The sequence below is a fragment of the Balaenoptera acutorostrata genome, chromosome 1 (assembly GCF_949987535.1).
Source record: "Balaenoptera acutorostrata chromosome 1, mBalAcu1.1, whole genome shotgun sequence".
Classification (NCBI taxonomy): domain Eukaryota; kingdom Metazoa; phylum Chordata; class Mammalia; order Artiodactyla; family Balaenopteridae; genus Balaenoptera; species Balaenoptera acutorostrata.
This window is the reverse complement of record NC_080064.1, coordinates 170,139,924-170,160,240: the sequence shown is the minus strand read 5'-3', so window position 1 is coordinate 170,160,240 and position 20,317 is coordinate 170,139,924. Positions and strand designations below refer to the sequence as shown.

At 34.4% G+C, this 20,317-nt stretch overlaps 1 protein-coding gene across 1 annotated transcript in view; it reads left to right on the top strand.

Moving 5' to 3' along the window:
* Nucleotides 1-20,317, top strand: part of CATSPERE (catsper channel auxiliary subunit epsilon) — a 264,240-nt gene that overhangs the window by 69,530 nt on the left and 174,393 nt on the right. The window contains exon 7 of the mRNA XM_057536226.1: nucleotides 4,154-4,231. Within this exon, the coding sequence (XP_057392209.1) occupies nucleotides 4,154-4,231 (78 nt within the window). The remainder of the gene's footprint in view (nucleotides 1-4,153; nucleotides 4,232-20,317) is intronic.

Below are 20,317 nucleotides of genomic sequence, written 5' to 3'. Positions count from 1 at the left end.
GGACAGATATGCTCATAATCACCATTATTATTTAATATTGTCTTGAACATAATAGTGTAAGTAATAAAATAAGAAAAAGAAGTGTACAATATTATAAATTCATAATAGCAGTACAGACTATAAAATACTTAAGAATAAATATAAGAAGACACAGAACCTGTATCAAGAACTACACTCAAATTTTGTTGAATGGCTTAAAAAAGATGTTTTTTAAAGTTTCTAACTGGACACCAGAGTCCAATTTTTGATTGAAAAAATATGTTAAAATTTATACGGAATGATATAGTAAACTAAGCTGTCTTCTTGGAAGAAAACAAAAGTAGAATCCTTGCTTACACCACATACAAAAGAGAAAAATTCCCTTGGCATATAAGACAAATGTAAAGCAGAAAACCCTGGACGGATTGCAGGAGAATCTTGAAGCTGTACTATATGGAATCAAGGGAAATCTTATTCAAGATTGGAAACCAGAATCTATGAATAAAAGGTAGTCATAATTGAAAATGTGAAAATTAAAAACTTTATCACAGTAGTGCCATAAACAAAGTCAACTTAGACAACAAGTAGTTATGAAAAAATTTTACAATATAGATGACACTACACAGCTAATATCCCTAGTGTTGAAAAGAGATGGAGGGACGTAAATTTTGAGAAATGATTCTACGTTATCTTACACATACTCGACAACTTATACTCAAGAGTATAAGTATATACTCTAAGTATATACTTAGCAATTCTACTCCAGTAGAATAAGTATAAGTGTATACTGAAGAGAAACTCTTGCACTCATGCCTCAAGAGACATTTTCAAAAATGCTGGGGGGTGGGATGAATTGGGAGTTTGGGATTGACATATATACACTACTATGTATAAAATAGATAACTAATGAGAACCCACTGTATAGCACAGGGAACTCTACGTGGTGCTCTGTGGTGACCTAAATGGGAAGGAAGTCCAAAAAAGAGGGGATATATATATATATATATATGTATGGCTGATTCACTTTGCTGTACAGCAGAAACTGACACAGCAGTGTAAAGCAACTATACTCCAATAAAACAAAAACAAAAACAGAAACAAAAATGCTCATAGTAGGGCTTCCCTGGTGGCGCAGTGGTTGAGAATCTGCCTGCCAATGCAGGGCACACGGGTTCGAGCCCTGGTCTGGGAAGATCCCACATGCCGCGGAGCAACTGGGCCCGTGAGCCACAACTACTGAGCCTGCGCGTCTGGAGCCTGTGCTCCGCAACAAGAGAGGCCGCGATAGTGAGAAGCCCGCGCACGTGATGAAGAGTGGCCCCCGCTTGCCGCAACTAGAGAAAAGCCCTCGCACAGAAACAAAGACCCAACACAGCCAAAAATAATTAATTAATTTAAAAATAAGTAAATAAAATCAAGCAGAATAAATTAAAAAAAAAATGCTCATAGTAGAATTGCTCATAAAATTCACCCATCCCAAACAGAAAGAATCCAAATGCCCATTAACAGAAAAATGGAAAAATTGTGGTATTTTCACATAATGGAATTTTAAATAGTAATGAAAACGAATGAGCTCAGTTATGAGCAATAACATGAATAAATCCTAGTTACATAATCTTGAAAGAAAAAAAAAAGCAGGCCCTAGGGGTTTATGTGTGGGCTGATCAAGTTCAAAAAACTATCATTATATTAATGAAAAATAAACACAGAATTCAGGAAAGTGAGTACCTCTGGGCAGAAACAGAGAACCTGAAAAGGGAGGAATATATAAGTAAATGAAAGATTTGTAAGGTTCTAGGTCTCGAGTTGGATGGTGGGTTCCTGGTTTTCATTTTACTAATTTAAAATTTAAATAATTGCGTAAAAGAGGGTCATGCCAATAACGATAGTGTGTCATGGACTGAGGATTGTGATTCTAATTCTGTGTCTGTATACCTAAAGTCCAAACAAAACAAAGAGCTCTTACAAATGATAAGAATATGGTAAGTGCCAATAGAAGAATGTAAAGAAGCTATGTACACAAAAGCAAATCTAAGAAACATGAAAAGATGCTGAGCTTCATTTCATCTCAAGAAAATTCAAATTAAATTAACAATGAAATGTCACACTCCTCACACTAGTAAAACTTGAACAAGGGAAAATAGCTATTGCTAGAGGGGATCTGGGCAAAAGGGTACACTCAAACTTTGCTGGTGGAAAGTGTGAGGAGTTAGAGCCTTATTCACATTTTTGGAGCGCAATATGGAAACATCTATTAAAATTAAAAATATATATACCATTTGGATCAATAATCACACTCCTGGGAATCTACTCCACAGAATTAAAACCTCTAGTATATACAGCTCTATGGAAAAGGATCTATATTTTGCAGCATTGTAATAGTGGTAAAGCAAAACAAAACAAAACAAAACTGGAGCCACAGTAAATCTCCATTATTAGAGACATTGATCTGTAAATTACAGTATAAGCACATCGTAGAATATTGTTCAGGCATTATAAGAGTTGACACTGGGGAATTTCAATGATGTATACTTGTGTGAAAAAAAGGGAGAATGTGGAAAGTGTGTATAATGTGATCCAATTTTCTTTTTTAAAAAAGAACGTCTTAAGATGCCTCTTTTAAAAAATACATGTACGCATGTATTTGGGTATGTCTCTGCAAATGCATAGCATGGAGAAAAATAGCATAAAGTAAATACTAGCTGTTAACTCAAACTACATAGGTTGAGATTACTATAGGTAAAGGGAATATGGAAGGGAGGGAGGGAGGGAGGAAGGAAGGAAGGGAGGGAGGGAGGGAGGGAGGGAGGAAGGGCAGCCATATATAGGGACAATATACAATCTAAGGCAAACAGATTTAATAGGATAAAGAGGGATGCCACATAATTATAAAAGTAATAAAGTTTTCGTATGTACATATATATGTCTATGTAACCACCACACAGATCAAGATATAGAACATATAGAACATTCTTTACGTTAAAAACTTCTACAAATTAATAAATAAAAGACTTAACAGCCCAATAGAAAATGAGCGAAGGAAATGAGCAAATAGTTCACCAGAAGGGAAATAGAAATAGGACTTGAATATATGGAAAGATGCTCAAACTTTCTCATGATAAAAGAAATGCAGATTAAAACTGCATCAACATACCATTTTTCATCCATCGACTGACAATATCCAAATGTATGACAACACATCGTGTTGGGAAGGCTGTGAAGAAAGAAGAGATCTCATACATTGCTGGTGAGAAGGTATATTGTTGCAACTGCTATGGAGAACAATTCAGCAGTATCTACAAAAATTACAGATGCATATACTCTATGACTCAACAATTCCACTTTTAGGAATACTCAAAAGTACAAAATAATATATGTTCAGAGTTGCTCATTATAACTTTGTAATGACAAAGGATATAAACAAATATTTATTAGTAGGTTACTTGTTAAATTATGGTTCCTCCATAATTTGTAATAATATGTAAAATAATATGAAAGATTAATGAGAATATTTAAAGATCTCTAAGATATAACTTTAAGTGAAGAATATAATGTTCAAAAATGCATTTAGCACACTAGCATTTATATAAAAAGGAGAAAAATAACACTGGTTATGCACAAAAATTTTATAGAAATACAAAAAAACTTAACCAATAGTAGTTACTTGCAGGGTATAGTAGACTTGTGGGAACTGAGTGATGAAGTACAGGGTGGGAGAGACAATTTTCACTGTATTTTAAATATAATTTATTTTTATAATAGAATAAATTGTCTATTCAAGAAGAAAACAATAAAAAGAATTAGATCTACATCTATTGAAATGGCTATGGTGTATTAAGTGACAAAAGCACATTATAAATAACATGAATAGTGTAATCTCATTTTTGTAAAAAGTGTATGAGTGTGTGGGGAGGCTGCTGTGTCTGTGGGTGTAGAAAAAGACATATAAGCATTCATACAAAATTTTAACATTAGTTACCTCAGGAGTGTAGAGGATGTTATTAATTCTTTGGACTGTTTCTCTTGTTAAAAACAACACATATTCTGATATTTTTAACTGAGATATTCGAAATTTTAAAAACAAATGAAAACATTTTTATGGTTATGTTTTGCCACAACTAAAAATAAAATTTGTCCAAAGTGTCAAGAAATGCAACCACATTTTATTTCGTAGGTTATCGTTATATGGATATACGATCCAGAAAACGCAGACCCTAGTGAATTGCTATGGAATGCAAATGAACCTTCCCTAGTAGGTGGAAACATTATTATTATCATAGATAAAATAATATGCTACATTTCTTTTTTAAGGGCTGTGAATAATTTATATTAAGCAGCCTAGAACTAGATACATTTTAATTATCCATTAAATTTAGTTTAGTCATTATAGTGATTTTGAACTTGTGCTCGATTTCTACAATTATAAATCTTTCTTTAGAATTCTTACTGAGCATTCTCCGTATTTTCTATGACTTCATTATTCATAAAGAGGATGACCGTTAAAATGCTTTAAAAGTGTTTCTTGAGCATCTATGTTGAAGTCATCCTTCAAAAATCTGTCTAGTCCTTTATTGAATCCTTTACCACTTGAGACTAATGATTTTCCTAAAAGTGCAGCCCAGTGAATAAATAAGTCCTTTCTTTTATCTGTTACAAATTTATCTCTTTCAAGATTCAAGTTCTGTCTTCTGTTACAATCAAAATGTATAGAAGAGAAACGTAAAATGAGAAGTTTTAGTTTCTTATGGGATTCTTTATGTCTTAATGAGTCAAGATATGATTTTTTAATAGCATGCTGTCATGCCTCATGGTAATCAAATTCACAAGAGATGGACTGATAAATTAAAATGACAACCAATCGATTAATTGTTTTATTTGGCAATCAATGTTAGAGGGAATAAAATAAATTAATGGTAATTAAATACTTTAAGTATTACTGTTACTTAATTTCTAATCTTTTAAGTGAAAATATGCACAATTTAACATTATTTAGTTCATGCATACCTAATACTTTGCTTTTTTCTTTTAAATTTCCATGTTTATTCATGATCATATCATTTCCTTAAAACATTTCTCCATTACAAACAACATAGACTCTTTTTTTTTCTCAATTCATGCATTTATTCATCCTTTTAATCTATACATTTTTATTGTGGGAAAATATACATAATATAAAATCTACCATTTTAAACATTCTTACAAGTATAATTCAGAGACATTAAGTACATTTCCTTTTTAAAAATTTTTATTGAAATATAGTTGATTTACAATGTTATGTTAGTTTCAGGTGTACAGTAAAGTGATTAAAAAAATATATATATATTTATTTTTTTCTCCATTTGGTAACCATAAGTTTGTTTTATATATCTGTGAGTCTATTTCTGTTTTGTGTATAAGTTCAGTGTATCACTTTTTTTATATTTCCCATATAAGCAATAGCATATTATATTTTTCTTTCTCTGTCTGACTTACTTCACTTAGTATGATAATCTCTAGGTCCATCCATGTTGCTGCACATGGCATTATTTCATTCTTTTTTATGGCTGACTAATATTCCATTGTGTATAAATACCACATCTTATCCATTCGTCTGTCAATGGACACATGGTGTTTCCATGTCATGGGTATTGTAAATAGTGCTGCTATGAATATTTGAGTGTGTGTGTGTGTGTGTGTATATATATATATATATATATGTATATATATATATTTGTTTTTTTTTATGTTGATGTAGGTTCCCTCTATGCCCACTTTCTGGAGAGTTTTTGTCATAAATGGGTGTTGAATTTTGTCAAAAGCTATTTCTGCATCTATTGAGATGATCATATGGTTTTCTTCTTCAGTTTGTTAATATGGTGTATCCCATTGATGATTTGTGTATATTGAAGAATCTTTGCATCACTGGGATAAATCCCACTTGATCATGGTGTATGATCCTTTTAATGTGTTGTTAGATTCTGTTTGCTAGTATTTTGTTGTGGATTTTTGCATCTATATTCATCAGTGATATTGGTCTGTAATTTTTTTTTTTTTGTAATATCTTTGTCTGGTTTTAGTATCAGGGTGATGGTGGCCTCATAGAATGAGTTTGGGAGTTTTCCATCCTCTGCAATTTTTTGGAAGAGTTTAAGAAGGATGGGTATTAGCTCTTCTCTAAATGTTTGATGGAATTCACCTGTGAAGCCATCTGGTCCTGGACTTTTGTTTGTTGGAAGATTTTTAATCACAGTTTCAATTTCATTACTTGTGATTGGTCTGTTCATATTTTCTATTTCTTCCTGGTTCAGTCTTGGAAGGTTATCCCTTTCTAAGAATTTGTCCATTTCTTCCAGGTTGTCCATTTTATTGGCATAGAGTTGCTTGTAGTAGTCTCTTAGGATGCTTTGTATTTCTGCGGTGTCTGTTGTAACTTCTCCTTTTTCATGTCTAATTTTATTGATTTGAGTCCTCTCCCTCTTTTTCTTGATGAGTCTGGGTAATGGTTTATCAATTTTGTTTATCTTCTCAGAGAACCAGCTTTTAGTTTTATTGATCTTTGTTATTGTTTTCTTTGTTTCTATTTCATTTATTTCTGCTCTGATCTTTATGATTTCTCTTCTTCTGCTAACTTTGGGTTTTGTTGGTTCTTCTTTGTCTAGTTCCTTTAGGTGTGAGGTTAGATTGTTTATTTGAGATTTTTCTTGTTTCTTCAGGTAGGCTTGTATAGCTATAAACTTCCCTCTTAGAACTGCTTTTGCTGCATCCCGTAGGTTTTGGATCATCGTGTTTTCATTTTCATTTGTCTCTAGGTGTTTTTTGATTTCCTCTTTGATTTCTTCAGTGATCTCTTGGTTATTTAGTAACGTATTGTTTAGCCTCCATGTCTTTGTGGTTTTTACGGTTTTTCCCCTGTAATTGATTTCTAATCTCATAGCGTGTGGTCAGAAAAGATGCTTGATATAATTTCACTTTTCTTAAATTTACTGAGGCTTGATTTATGACCCAAGATGTGATCTATCCTGGAGAATGTTCCATGTGCACTTGAGAAGAAAGTGTAATCTGCTGTTTTTGGATGGAATGTCCTATAAATATCAATTAAATCTATCTGGTCTGTTGTGTCCTTTAAAGCTTGTGTTTCCTTATTAATTTTCTCTTTGGATGATCTGTCCATTGGTGTAAGTGAGGTGTTAAAGTGCCCCACTATTATTGTGTTACTGTCGATTTCCTCTTTTATAGCTGTTAGCAGTTGCCTTATGTATTGAGGTGCTCCTATTTTGGGTGCATATATATTTATAATTGTTATATATTCTTGGATTGATACCTTGATCATTATGTAGTGTCCTTCCTTGTCTCTTGTAACGTTCTTTATTTTAAAGTCTATTGTATCTGATATGAGTATTGCTACCCCAGCTTCGTTTTGATTTCCATTTGCATGGAATATCTTTTTCCATCCCCTCACTTTCAGTATGTATGTGCCCCTAGGTCTGAAGTGGGTCTCTTGTAGACAGCATATATATGGGTCTTGTTTTTGTATCCATTCAGTGAGCCTGTGTCTTTTGGTTGGAGCATTTAATCCATTCACGTTTAAGGTAATTATTGGTATGTATGTTCCTATGACCATTTTCTTAATTGTTTTGGGTTTGTTTTTGTAGGTCCTTTTCTTCTCTTGTGTTTCCCACTTAGAGAAGTTCCTTTAGCATTTGTTGTAGAGCTGGTTTTGTGGTGCTGAAATCTCTTAGCTTTTGCTTGTCTGTAAAGCTTTTGATTTCTCTGTCGAATCTGAATGAGATCCTTGCCAGGTAGAGTAATCTTGGTTGTAGGTTCTTCCCTTTCATCACTCTAAATATGTCATGCCACTCCCTTCTGGCTTGTAGAGTTTCTGCTGAGAAATCAGCTGTTAACCTTATGGGAGTTCCCTTGTATGTTATTTGCCATTTTTCCCTTGCTGCTTTCCATAATTTTTCTTTGTCTTTAATTTTTGCCAATTTGATTACTGTGTGCCTCGTTGTGTTTCTCCTTGGGTTTATCCTGTATGGGACTCTCTGAGCTTCCTGGACTTGGGTGGCTATTTCCTTTCCCATGTTAGGGAAGTTTTCTACTATAATCTCTTCAAATATTTTCTTGGGTCCTTTCTCTCTCTCTTCTCCTTCTGGGACCCCTGTAATGTGAATGTTGTTGCGTTTAATGTTGTCCCAGAGGTCTCTTAGGCTGTTTTCTTTTCTTTTCATTCTTTTCTCTTTATTTTGTTCCACAGCAGTGAATTCCACCATTTTGTCTTCCAGGTCACTTATCCATTCTTCTGCCTCAGTTATTCTGCTATTGATTCCTTCTTGTGTATTTTTCATTTCAGTTATTGTATTGTTCATCTCTGTTTCTTCTTTAATTCTTCTATCTCTTTGTTAAATATTTCTTACATCGTCTCAATCATTGCCTCCATTCTTTTTCCAACGTCCTGGATCAGCTTCACTATCATTATTCTGAAATCTTTTTCTGGAAGGTTGCCTATCTCCACTTCATTTAGTTGTTTTTCTGGGGTTTTATCTTGTTCCTTCATCTGGTACATAGCCCTGTGCCTTTTCATCTTGTCTATCTTTCTGTGAATGTGGTTTTTTTCTCATGTATCTTTTTGAATTATAGTTTTCTCCAGATATATACCCAGGAGTGGGATTGCTGGATCATTTTGTAACTCTATTTTTAGTTTTTTAATGAACCCCTGTACTGTTCTCCATAGTGGCTGCACTGATTTACATTCCCACCAACAGTGTAGGAGGGTTCCTTTTTCTTCACACCCTCTCCAGCATTTATTATTTGTAAACTTTTTAATGATGGCCATTCTGACTGGTATGAGGTAATACTTCATTGTAGTTTTGATTTGCATTTCTCTAATAATTAGCGATGTTGAGCATCTTTTTGTGTGCCTGTTGGCCATCTGTATATCTTCTTTGGAGAAATGTCTATTTGGATCTTCTGCCCATTTTTTGATTAGGTTGTTTTTTTTTATATTGAGCTGTTTGAGCTGACAAACAACATAGACTCGAGTCTTAGACTATTAACATGGCACACAAAGCCCTGAGTATCCCATCTCTGCCACTCTTCTCTGGCCTTAGCTCTCCACATGTCCTGTCTCCAGCAGCTGCACTCTGCTGTCTCCCTTTACGCATCTTCTCTTCCATGAGTCTGTGTCTCTGCTTATGCCATTCTCTCCACAGCAGCTGCCCATTCCCTTTCCTCATCTAGTCATATTTAAGTCTCAAGTCAGGTATCACTGCCTCTAAGATGCCTGCCGTGACCAAATCAGGATTTTTGTTACATGAGTAGTTTGAAGGGATTATTGTAGTTTTGATAAATCATTAACAAAATAGCTCTGGCAAAATATAAATTGTCTGTTTGGGCTTTTATCAGCCAATAGATAATGTGCCTAACAGACACCCACATCCTAATTCTACCTCTGACTCTTCATTCTTCATCCTCTTCCCTAACTCTTAACCATCCCTGACTTTGAACTCAAAATAATCCCTTACGTTTAACTCATTTCTGTACTTTATTTCACCTTTGAACCTCAACCCACTTCTGTCTCACATCCCTATCTGAGCCTTACCCTTTCCCCAACATCCACACCAGGGAAAAGAGAACCAGCAGTAGCGTGTGACTCAGGGATGGGGTACAGGATAACTTATTTGTACATGTGGTTAAATAACTATTAAAAGCCTCAGGGTTTTAGTTTATTTGAGGTTTTTTTCCTTTACCATTTTAACTATGAATTACATCATAAAGAAAAAAACATAAAAGCTAAGTATCCAGTTTAGTGAATAATAATAAATAACCATATAACCACTATCAAGTGATGAAACATTAACAGTAGTACAGAAGGTCCCCATATTTTCCACCTCCATGAACATAATTTCTCCCTCCACAGTAGAGGTGCTTTTATGGACATAATCCTTCCCTTCCCCTAGAGGTAACCATTATTCTGAATATTTTGTGATAATAATTGCTCTGCTTTTCTCTTTAGTTTACTGCATGATTCCTAAACAATGCGGTTTATTGGGTTTTATTTTTGTTTTTCTACTTTAAATAAATTGAATCATGCTTTATATACACTGCATATTGCTTTTTATTTTTGATCATAATTATATAAGATTTATCCATGTTATATGTACCTATAGTTTGCTCATTTTCTTTGCTGTATGTTATTCATTGTTTCAACACAACACACATTTTTTTAAATTTTTTATTTATTATTTATTTATTATGTTTATTTTTGGCTGTGTTGGGTCTTCGTTTCTGTGTGAGGGCTTTCTCCAGTTGCGGCGAGTGGGAGCCACTCTTAATCGCGGTGCACAGGCCTCTCACTATCGCGGCCTCTCTTGTTGCGGAGCACAGGCTCAGTAGTTGTGGCTCACGGGCCCAGTTGCTCCACGGCATGTGGGATCTTCCCAGACCAGGGCTCGAACCCGTGTCCCCTGCATTGGCAGGCAGATTCTCAACCACTGCGCCACCAGGGAAGCCCACAACACACATTTTTTATCCATTCTAGAGTCAATAAATTTTGGGTTGGGTTTTGTTTTGTTTTGTTTTTAGTGAGTGTTGGTTTCTTTTTTCAGCTTTATTGAAATATAATTGATATTTAGCATTGTGTAAGTTTAAAGTATACATATGTTGATTTAATATACTTATATATTGTGAAATGATTACCTTAGTAGAGTTTTTAAGACCTCCATCACCTCACACAGTTATATTTTCTTTTTTGTGGTAAGAACATTTAAGACCTACTCTTTAAGCAACTTTCAGGTACTTTGATAGAATATTGTTAACTATTTTCACTATGCTATAAATTAGATCCCCAGAACCTATTCATCTTATAATTGGAAATTTGTACCCTTTGACCAACATCTCCCCATTTCACCCACTGCTCAGCCGCTTGTAACCACCATTCTACTCTTTCTATGAATTCAGCATTTTTAGATTCCACATGAAAGTGAGATCATACTGTATTTGTCTTTCTCTGTCTGACTTATTTCACTTAACATTTTTACATATCACATCTTCTTTATCCAATCACCCACTGACGGACAGTTAGTTTTTTCCATATCTTGGCTATTGTAAACAATGCTGCAATAAGCATGAGAGTGAAGGTATCTCTTCGATAGATGTCCTGTTTTCTTTTCCTTTGGATATACACCCAGAAGTGGGATTGCTGGATCACATGATAGTTCTATTTTAAATTTTTGAGGACCTTCCATACTGTTTTCCATAATTTCTGTACCAACTTACATTCCCACCAAGAGTGCACAAGAGTTCCCTTCTCTCCATATCCTTGTCAACATTTGTTCTTTCTTGTCTTTTTGATAATAGCCATCCTAAGTGGTGTGAGATGCTATCTTACTGTGGTTTTGACTTGCATTCCCCTTATAATTAGTGATGTTGAGCACATTTTCATGTACCTTTTGGCCATTTGTATGTCTTCTTTGGGAAAATGCCTATTAATTCCTCCTCCCATTTTTCAATCAGATTGTTTTCTTTTTTTTTTTTAATTTATTTATTTTTATGGCTGTGTTGGGTCTTCGTTTCTGTGCAAGGGCTTTCTCTAGTTGTGGCAAGCGGGGGCCACTCTTCATCGCAGTGTGCGGGCCTCTCAGTATCGTGGCCTCTCTTGTTGTGGAGCACAGGCTCCAGACGCGCAGGCTCAGTAATTGTGGCTCACGGGCCCAGCTGCTCCGCGGCATGTGGGATCTTCCCAGACCAGGGCTCGAACCCGTGTTCCCTGCATTGGCAGGCAGATTCTCAACCACTGCGCCACCAGGGAAGCCCAGATTGTTTTCTTTTTTTGCTGTTGAGTTGTATATGTTCCTTACATACTTTGCATATAAACCCTTTATCAGATGTATGACTTGCAAATATTTTCTCCCTTTCCATAGGTTACCTTTATACTCTGTTGATTATTTCTTTGTTGTGCAGAAGCTTTTTAATTTGATGTAGTTCCACTTACTTATTTTTGCCTTTGTTGCTCGTGCTTTTGGTGTCATATTCATATCCAAAAAATCATTGCCAAGACCAATGTCAAAAAAGTTTTTCCCCTGTTTTATTCTAAGGGTTTTACAGTTTCAGGTATTATGTTTAAATTTCTAAACCATTTAAAGTTAATTTTTGTGATTGGTATAAGGTAGGTTCCAATTTCATTCTTCTGTACATGATTATAAATTTTTCCAGCAACATTTATTGAAGACACTATCTTTCCCTATTGAGTATTCTTGGCTGTCTTGTAAAATATTAGTTGACCATATATGCATATATTTCTTTGCTCTTGATTCTGTTCCTTGCTATGTGTGTCTATTTTAATGCTAGTACCATACTGTTTTGATTACTATAGTTTTGTGTTATAGTTTGAAATCAGAAAGTGTGATTGCTTCTAGCTCTGTTCTTCTTTCTCAGGATTTTCTTGGCTATTTGCAGTCTTTTGTGGTTCCATACAAATTTTAGGAATATTTTTTCTACTCTTGTGAAAAAATGCCATTGAGATTTTTATAGGGATTATATTGAATCTGTAGATGGCTCTGAGTAGCAGGGACATTTTAGCAATATTAATTCTTCTGATCCATGAACATGGTATATTTTTCCATTTATTTGTGTCTTCTTAAATTTATTTCATCAAAGTCTTATAATTTTCTGTTTACAGATATTTCACCTCCTTGGTTAAATTTATCCCCAAGTACTTCATGTTTTTGATGCTATTGTGAATGTGATTGTTTCCTTTATTTCTTTTTCAAATAGCTCACTGTTAGTATATAGAAATGCTGATTTCTGCATGTTGATTTTGTATCCTGCAACTTTACTCAATTTGTTGACTAGTTCTAACAGTTTTTGGTGGCTTCCTTAGGATTTTCTAAATATAAGATCATGTTATCTACAAAGACATTTTTATTTCCTTTTCAATTTGAATGCTTTTTATTTCTTTTTCTTGCCTGGTTGTTCTGGCTCGGACATCCAGTACTGTGTTGAATAGGAGTGGTGAGATTGAGCACCCTTGTCTTCATCCTGACCTTAAAGCAAAAGTTTTTAACCTTTCCCCATTGAGTATGATGATAGCTATGGGCTTGTCATATATGGCTTTTATTATGTTGAGGTAGATTTCATCTATATCCAATCCACTGAGAGTTTGTATCAAGAAAGGATGTTGTGTTCTGTCAAATGCTTTCTCTGTGTGTATTGAGATGATCAAATGATTTTTGTCTTTCATTGTATTAATGTGATGTGTCACATTTATTGACTTGTATATGTTGAACCATCCTTGCAACCTAGGGATAAATCCCACTTGATCATTGTGTATGATCCTCTTGGTGTGCTGTTGAATTTGGTTTGCTAGTGTGTTGCTGATAATTTTTACATCTATATTCATCAGGGATATTGGCCTCAAGTTTTCTTTCCTGTAATGTTCCTATCTGGTTTTGATATCAAGGTAATGCTGGCCTCATAAAATGAGTTGGAAAGTGTTCCCTCTGCCTCAATTTTTGGGAAGAGTTTCAGAAGTATTGGTATTAATTCTTCTTTAAATGTTTGATAGAATTCACCAGTTAAACTATCTAGTCCTGGTTTTGTTGTTTTTATTGGGAGATTTTTGCTTACTGATTAGGTCTTCTTATGCATTATTAGTCTGTTCACATTTTCTATTTTTTCAGGATTCATTCTTAGTAGGTTGTATGTTTGTAGGAATCTGTACGTTTCTTCTAGGTTATACAATTTTTTGGTATGTAATTGCTCACAATTTTCTCTTATGAGCCTTTGCATTTGTGTGGTATCAGTTGTAATGTCTCCTCTTTCATATTTTATTTTATTTATCTGAGACTTTTGTCTTTTTTCCTAGCCTAGCTAAGAATGTGTCAATTTTGTTTATTTTTTCAAAAAGCCATTTCTTAGTTTTGTTGATTTTTTTTCTATTCTTTTTCTGTTCTCTACTTGATTTGTTTCTGCTCTGATCTTTATTATTTCTTTCCTTCTGCTCACTTTAGGCTTAGTTTGCTTCTCTTTTTATAGTTCCTTGAGGTGTAAAGTTAGGTTGTTTATTTGTGATCTTTTTTTTTAATGTAGGCATTTATTGCTTCCCTTTTAGTCTTGCTTTTGATACATCCCATAAATTCTATTATGTTGTGTTTATGTTTTCCTTTGTCTTGAGGTATTTTAAAAATTCCCTTTGATTTCCTCTTTGACCAAATTATTGTTCAAGATTGTGCAGTTTAATTTGCATGTATTTGTGATTCTTCATATTTTCTAACTATTACTGATTTCTAGTTTCATCCCATTGTGGTTGGAAAAGATACTTGCAATGATTTTAATCTTCTTAAATTTTTAAGACTTAAAAATTATTTTATGATTTAACATGTGATCTATCACTGGTAAAGGTAATTTTATAGGCAAATACAGAACAATATAACGCTGTAATGGTGGTGCATGAATCACTTTTAACCCTAATATAAAAGTTAAAAGACAAAAATTTGATAATAGATGCATAACACACAAAAAAGTAAGCTCTGACTACACGAACACAAAGGGGGCGGTAGTAAAAGTGTAGTTTATTTATGTGATTGAAGTTGCTATCAACTTAAAATAGTTTTAACTATAAGACATTTTATGAAAGCCTGAAGTTACAAAGAACTAATATATAGTTTCTATCAGACATATTATTACAAAAGGTAAAGATAAAAAAATCAAAGAAAAGCACTACAAAAATCATCAAATAACAAGGAAAACAGCAATAGAGAAAGAGAAGAATAACACAACTGCAAATCAGACCAAAAATTTAAGAAAATGGCAATATTAAGACCTTATCTATCAATAAACACTTAAATTCAAATGGATTAAACCCCCAATCAAAAGGCATAGAACGACTGAATGGATTTTTTAAAAAACATCCAGCAATATGCTGTCAACAAGCAACTCACTTTACATTTAAAGATGCACATAGGAGAAAAGTGAAGGGATGAAAAAAGATTCCATGCAAATTGTGAGAGAGCTTTACTCTCCGCTGGGTTGTGAGATTATTTTCTTCTTTATTTATTCAACAACTATTTATAAATGCTGGTTTGGGAGGCAGAACCTCGAGGCAGTAGTTCAGTTTTGGACATACTGGTTTGAAGTGCTTGTAAGCCAAGTAACAGAGAAACACTACCTGAAAAGGGGAAGTTAGTCTAATGTTTCAAATGCTGCTGAAAAATCAATTAAGAAGCAAAAAGATATTTATTAAATTTAGCAGCATGTATAAACATATATTGATGTTACAACTAGAATACTTTTCTAAAAAGTATAAGAAGTTAGGCACTAGATAGTGAAATCTGCTGATGATAATAGTAATAAAATACATAGGCATATTCCTTTTAGAAATCATTTTGCTCAATTCATATCAAGAATTTTTATTGTTCATAACTTTTGATCCAGTAATCACATTTTCAAGAATGTAATCAAAAGAAATAGTGCTAATTTAGAAAAGACTGTATCTGATAATGTCCATGGCAATAATATTTATAAAAGTGAAAAAATAAAGCTACCTAAATGTCCAATAAGGGAGTGTTAAGTAAGTAATGATAACTCACTCAATGGAATATTATGCTGTCATTTAAAATGATGTTTATATAGACTTCAGGTTATATAACATGAATACATAACAGTAACCTACATTTGGTAAATCCTAAGAAAATATCCTAAATACGTTTTTTATACTTTTGATGATTTCTTTGTGGTAATTTTTTTCTATATTTATAAAACCATCTTTAATGACCATGGATTAACCTGTTAATGGAGAAACATATGTTCTTAAGCTTGTTGACATAATTGTCTTAACTTTATCTTAGTATATCCTTTTTTCTGTCATCTTGCTGTATAGGTTGCTTGTTGTATTTTATTTCCATCTTATTCTTTGCTACATTAAGAATGCTCCATTTACTCTTTTCCTTTGCAGGTATATGAAGGATAGTTATATTTAAAATTCTGAATAGTGAATAAGATTTTTAGAAACAAAATTTAAAAGATCTATTATTTATCAAGTATTTACCAGGCAATCTATTTTTCTCTATCAAAATCATTAACCTTCTATTCTTCAAGGAAGCCATCCCTGACCACCATTACTACTCTCAAAACATAGGGTAAATCCTCTTATTAGGCAATCGCAGTCCCAATAAATACACACTTACTGATACTCATTACAGCAATCTCAAATGTTCCTTTGTGGGTGGTTGACATATTTCTAGGAAATTTAACAGGAGCATTATTGGAGGACTCTAGACTGGCCCTCATTATCTGATTTTTTTATTCTAGGTATTCCCCATAATGAAACTGCTGCCTCTATTCTAAAAAGACTTTATTAGGAATAATTCCAGTCAATTCAACATCCCCTTAAATCTCATGAGAAAAAGAGGGAACATGTCAGATCTATCTTTATACTAATAGAATTTTTCGAGAGCGTCCAGATATATTTGAAATATGCCTTGAAGGGTATGTTGTTTTGAAGTCAAGCTCATATAGAAATAATTCCAACAGATTAGTTTTAGAAACTCCATTTTGTATTTCATTGACATTAAAACTAAGGGTATTGAGGACCTTCAAGATGGCAGAGGAGTAAGACGTGGAGCTCACCTTTCTCCCCACAAATACATCAGAAATACATCTACATGTGGAACAACTCCTACAGAACACCAACTGAACACTGGCAGAACACCTCAGACTTCCTAAAAGCCATGTGGCTGACAGGGTCTTGGTGCTCCGGCTGGGTGTCAGGGCTGAGCCTCTGAGGTGGAAGAGCTGAGTTCAGGACATTGGACCACCAGACACCTCCCGACACCATGTAATATCAATCAGTGAGAGCTCTCCCAGAGATCTGCATCTCAACGCAAAGACCAGGCTCCACTCAAGTACCAGCAAGCTCCAGTGCTGGACACCCCATGATGAACAACTAGCAAGACAGGAACACAACCCCACCCATTAGCAGAGAGGCTGCCTAAAATCATACTAAGTTTACAGACACCCCAAAACACACCACTGGACATGTTCCTGCCCACCAGAAAGACAAGATCCAGCCACCAGAACACAGGCACCAGTGCCCTCCACCAGGAAGCCTACACAACCCATGGAACTAACCTTACCCACTGGGGGCAAACACCAAAAACAAAGGGTACTACGAACCTACAGCCTGCGAAAAGGAGACCCCAAACACAGTAAGTTAAGCAAAATGAGAAGACACAGAAATATGCAGCAGATGAAGGAGCAAGGTAAATACCCACCAGACCAAACAAATGAAGAAGAAATAGGCAGTCTACCTGAAAAAAACTTCAGAGTAGAGATAGTAAAGATGATTGAAAAATTGGAAATAGAATGGAGAAAATACAAGAAATGTTTAACAAGGACCTAGAAGAACTACAGAGCAAACAATGATTAACAACACAATAAATGAAATTAAAAATTCTCTAGAAGGAATCAATAGCAGAATAACTGAGGCAGAAGAACGAATAAGTGACCTGGAAGATAAAATAGTGGAAATAACAACCACAGAGCAGAATAAAGAAAAAGAATGAAAAGAATTGAGGACAGTCTCAGAGACCTCTAGGACAACATTAAACACAACAACAAACTATAGGGGTCCCAGAAGAAGAAGAGAAAAAGAAAGGGTCTGAGAAAATATTTGAAGAGATTATAGTTGAAAACTACCCTAACATGGGAAAGGAAATAGTCAATCAAGTCCAAGAAGCGCAGAGACTCCCATACAAGATAAATCCAAGGAAAAACATGCCAAGACACATATTAATCAAACTATCAAATATTAAATACAAAGAAAAAATATTAAAAGCAGCAAGGGAGAAGCAACAAATAACATACAAGGGAATCCCCATAAGGTTAACAGCTGATCTTTCAGCAGAAACTCTGCAAGCCAGAAGGGAGTGACAGGACATATTTAAAGTGATGAAAGGGGAAAACCTACAACCAAGAATACTCTACCCAGCAAGGATCTCATTCAGATTTGATGGAAAAATTAAAACCTTTACAGACAAGCAAAAACTAAGAGAATTCAGCACCACAAAACCAACTTTACAACAAATGCTAAAGTAACTTCCCTAGGCAGGAAGCACAAGAGAAGGAAAAGATCTACAATAACAAACCCAAAACAATTAAGAAAATGGTAATAGGAACACACATATTGATATCTACCTTAAATGTAAATGGATTAAATGCTCCAACCAAAAGACATAGACTGGCTGAATGGATACAAAAGCAAGACCCGTATATATGCTGTCTACAAGAGACCCACTTCAGACCTAGGGACACATACAAACTGAAAGTGAGGGGATGGAAAAAGATATTCCAGGCAAGTGGAAATCAAAAGAAAGCTGGAGTAGCAATTCTCATATCAGACAAAATACACTTTAAAATAAAGACTATTACAAGAGACAAAGAAGGACACTACATAATGATCAAGGGGTCAATCCAAGAAGGAGATATAACAATTCCTGGAGCACTGAGGTGCTCCAACATAGGAGCACCTCAATACAAAAGGCAAATGCTAACAGCCATAAAAGGGGAAATCGACAATAACACAATCATAGTAGGGGACTTTAACACCCCACTTTTACCAATGGACAGATCAACCAGAATGAAAATAAATAAGGAAACACAAGCATTAAATGATACATTAAAGAAGATGGACTTAATTGATGTTTATACGACATTCCATCCAAAAACAACAGAATACACATTCTTCTCAAGTGCTCATGGAACATTCTCCACGATAGATCATATCTTGGGTCACAAATCAAGCCTCGGTAACTTTAAGATAATTGAAATTGTATCAAGTATCTTTTCCGACCACAATGCTATGAGACTACATATCACTTATTGGAAAAAAACTGTATAAAATACTAACACATGGAGGCTAAATAATATGCTATTAAATGACCAAGAGATCACTGAAGAAATCAAAGAGGAAATCAAAAAATACCTAGAAACAAATGACAATGAAACACGATGACCCAAAACCGATGGAATGCAGCAAAAGCAGTTCTAAGAGGGAAGTTTATAGCAATACATTCCTATCTCAAGAAACAAGAAAAATCTCAAATAAGCAACCTAACCTTACACCTAAAGCAATTAGAGAAAGAAGAACAGAAAAAAAACCCCAAAGTTAGCAGAAGGAAAGAAATCATAAAGATCAGGTCAGAAATAAATGAAAAAGAAATGAAGGAAATGATAGCAAAGATCAATAAAGTTAAAAGCTGGTTCTTTGAGAAGATAAACAAAATTGATAAACCATTAGCCAGCCTCATCAAGAAAAAAAGTGAGAAGATTCAAATCAACAGAATTAGAAATGAAAAAGAAGACGAAACAACTGACACTGCAGAAATACAAAGGATCATGAGAGATTACTACAAGCAACTATATGCCAATAAAATTGACAGCCTGGAAGAAATGGACACATTCTTAGAAAAGCACAACCTTCCAAGACTGAACCAGGAAGAAATAGAAAATATAAACAGACCAATCACAAGCACTGAAATTGAAACTGTGATTAAAAATCTTCCAACAAACAAAAGCCCAGGACCAGATGGATTCACAGGCGAATTCTATCAAACATTTAGAGAAGAGCTAACACCTATCCTTCTCAAACTCTTCCAAAATGAGTATATTCCAAAATATAGCACAGGGAGGAACACTGCCAAACTCATTTTACAAGGCCACCATCACCCTGATACCAAAACTGGACAAAGATGTCACAAAAAAAGAAAACTACAGGCCAATATCACTGATGAACATAGATGCAAAAATCCTCAACAAAATACTAGCAAACAGAGTCCAGCAGCACAATAAAAGGATCATACACCATGATCAAGTGGGGTTTATCCCAGGAATGCAAGGATTCTTCAGTATACACAAATTAATCAATGTGATAAACCATATTAACAAACTGAAGGAGAAAAACCATATGATCATCTCAATAGATGCAGAAAAAGCTTTTCATGAAATTCAACACCCGTTTATGATGAAATCTCTCCAGAAAATAGCCATAGAGGAAACTTACCTCAACATAATAAAGGCCATATATGACAAACCCACAGCCAACATCGTTCTCAATGGTGAAAAACTGAAACCATTTCCACTAAGATCAGGAAGAAGACATGGTTCCTCACTCTCACCACTATTATTCAACATAGTTTTGGAAGTTTTAGCCACAGCAATCAGAGAAGAAAAAGAAATAAAAGGAATCCAAATCAGAAAAGAAGAAGTAAAACTGTCAGTGTTTGCAGATAACAAGATGCTACCAGACAACTCTAGAGCTAATCAGTGCATTTGGTAAAGTAGCAGGATACAAAATTAATGCACAGAA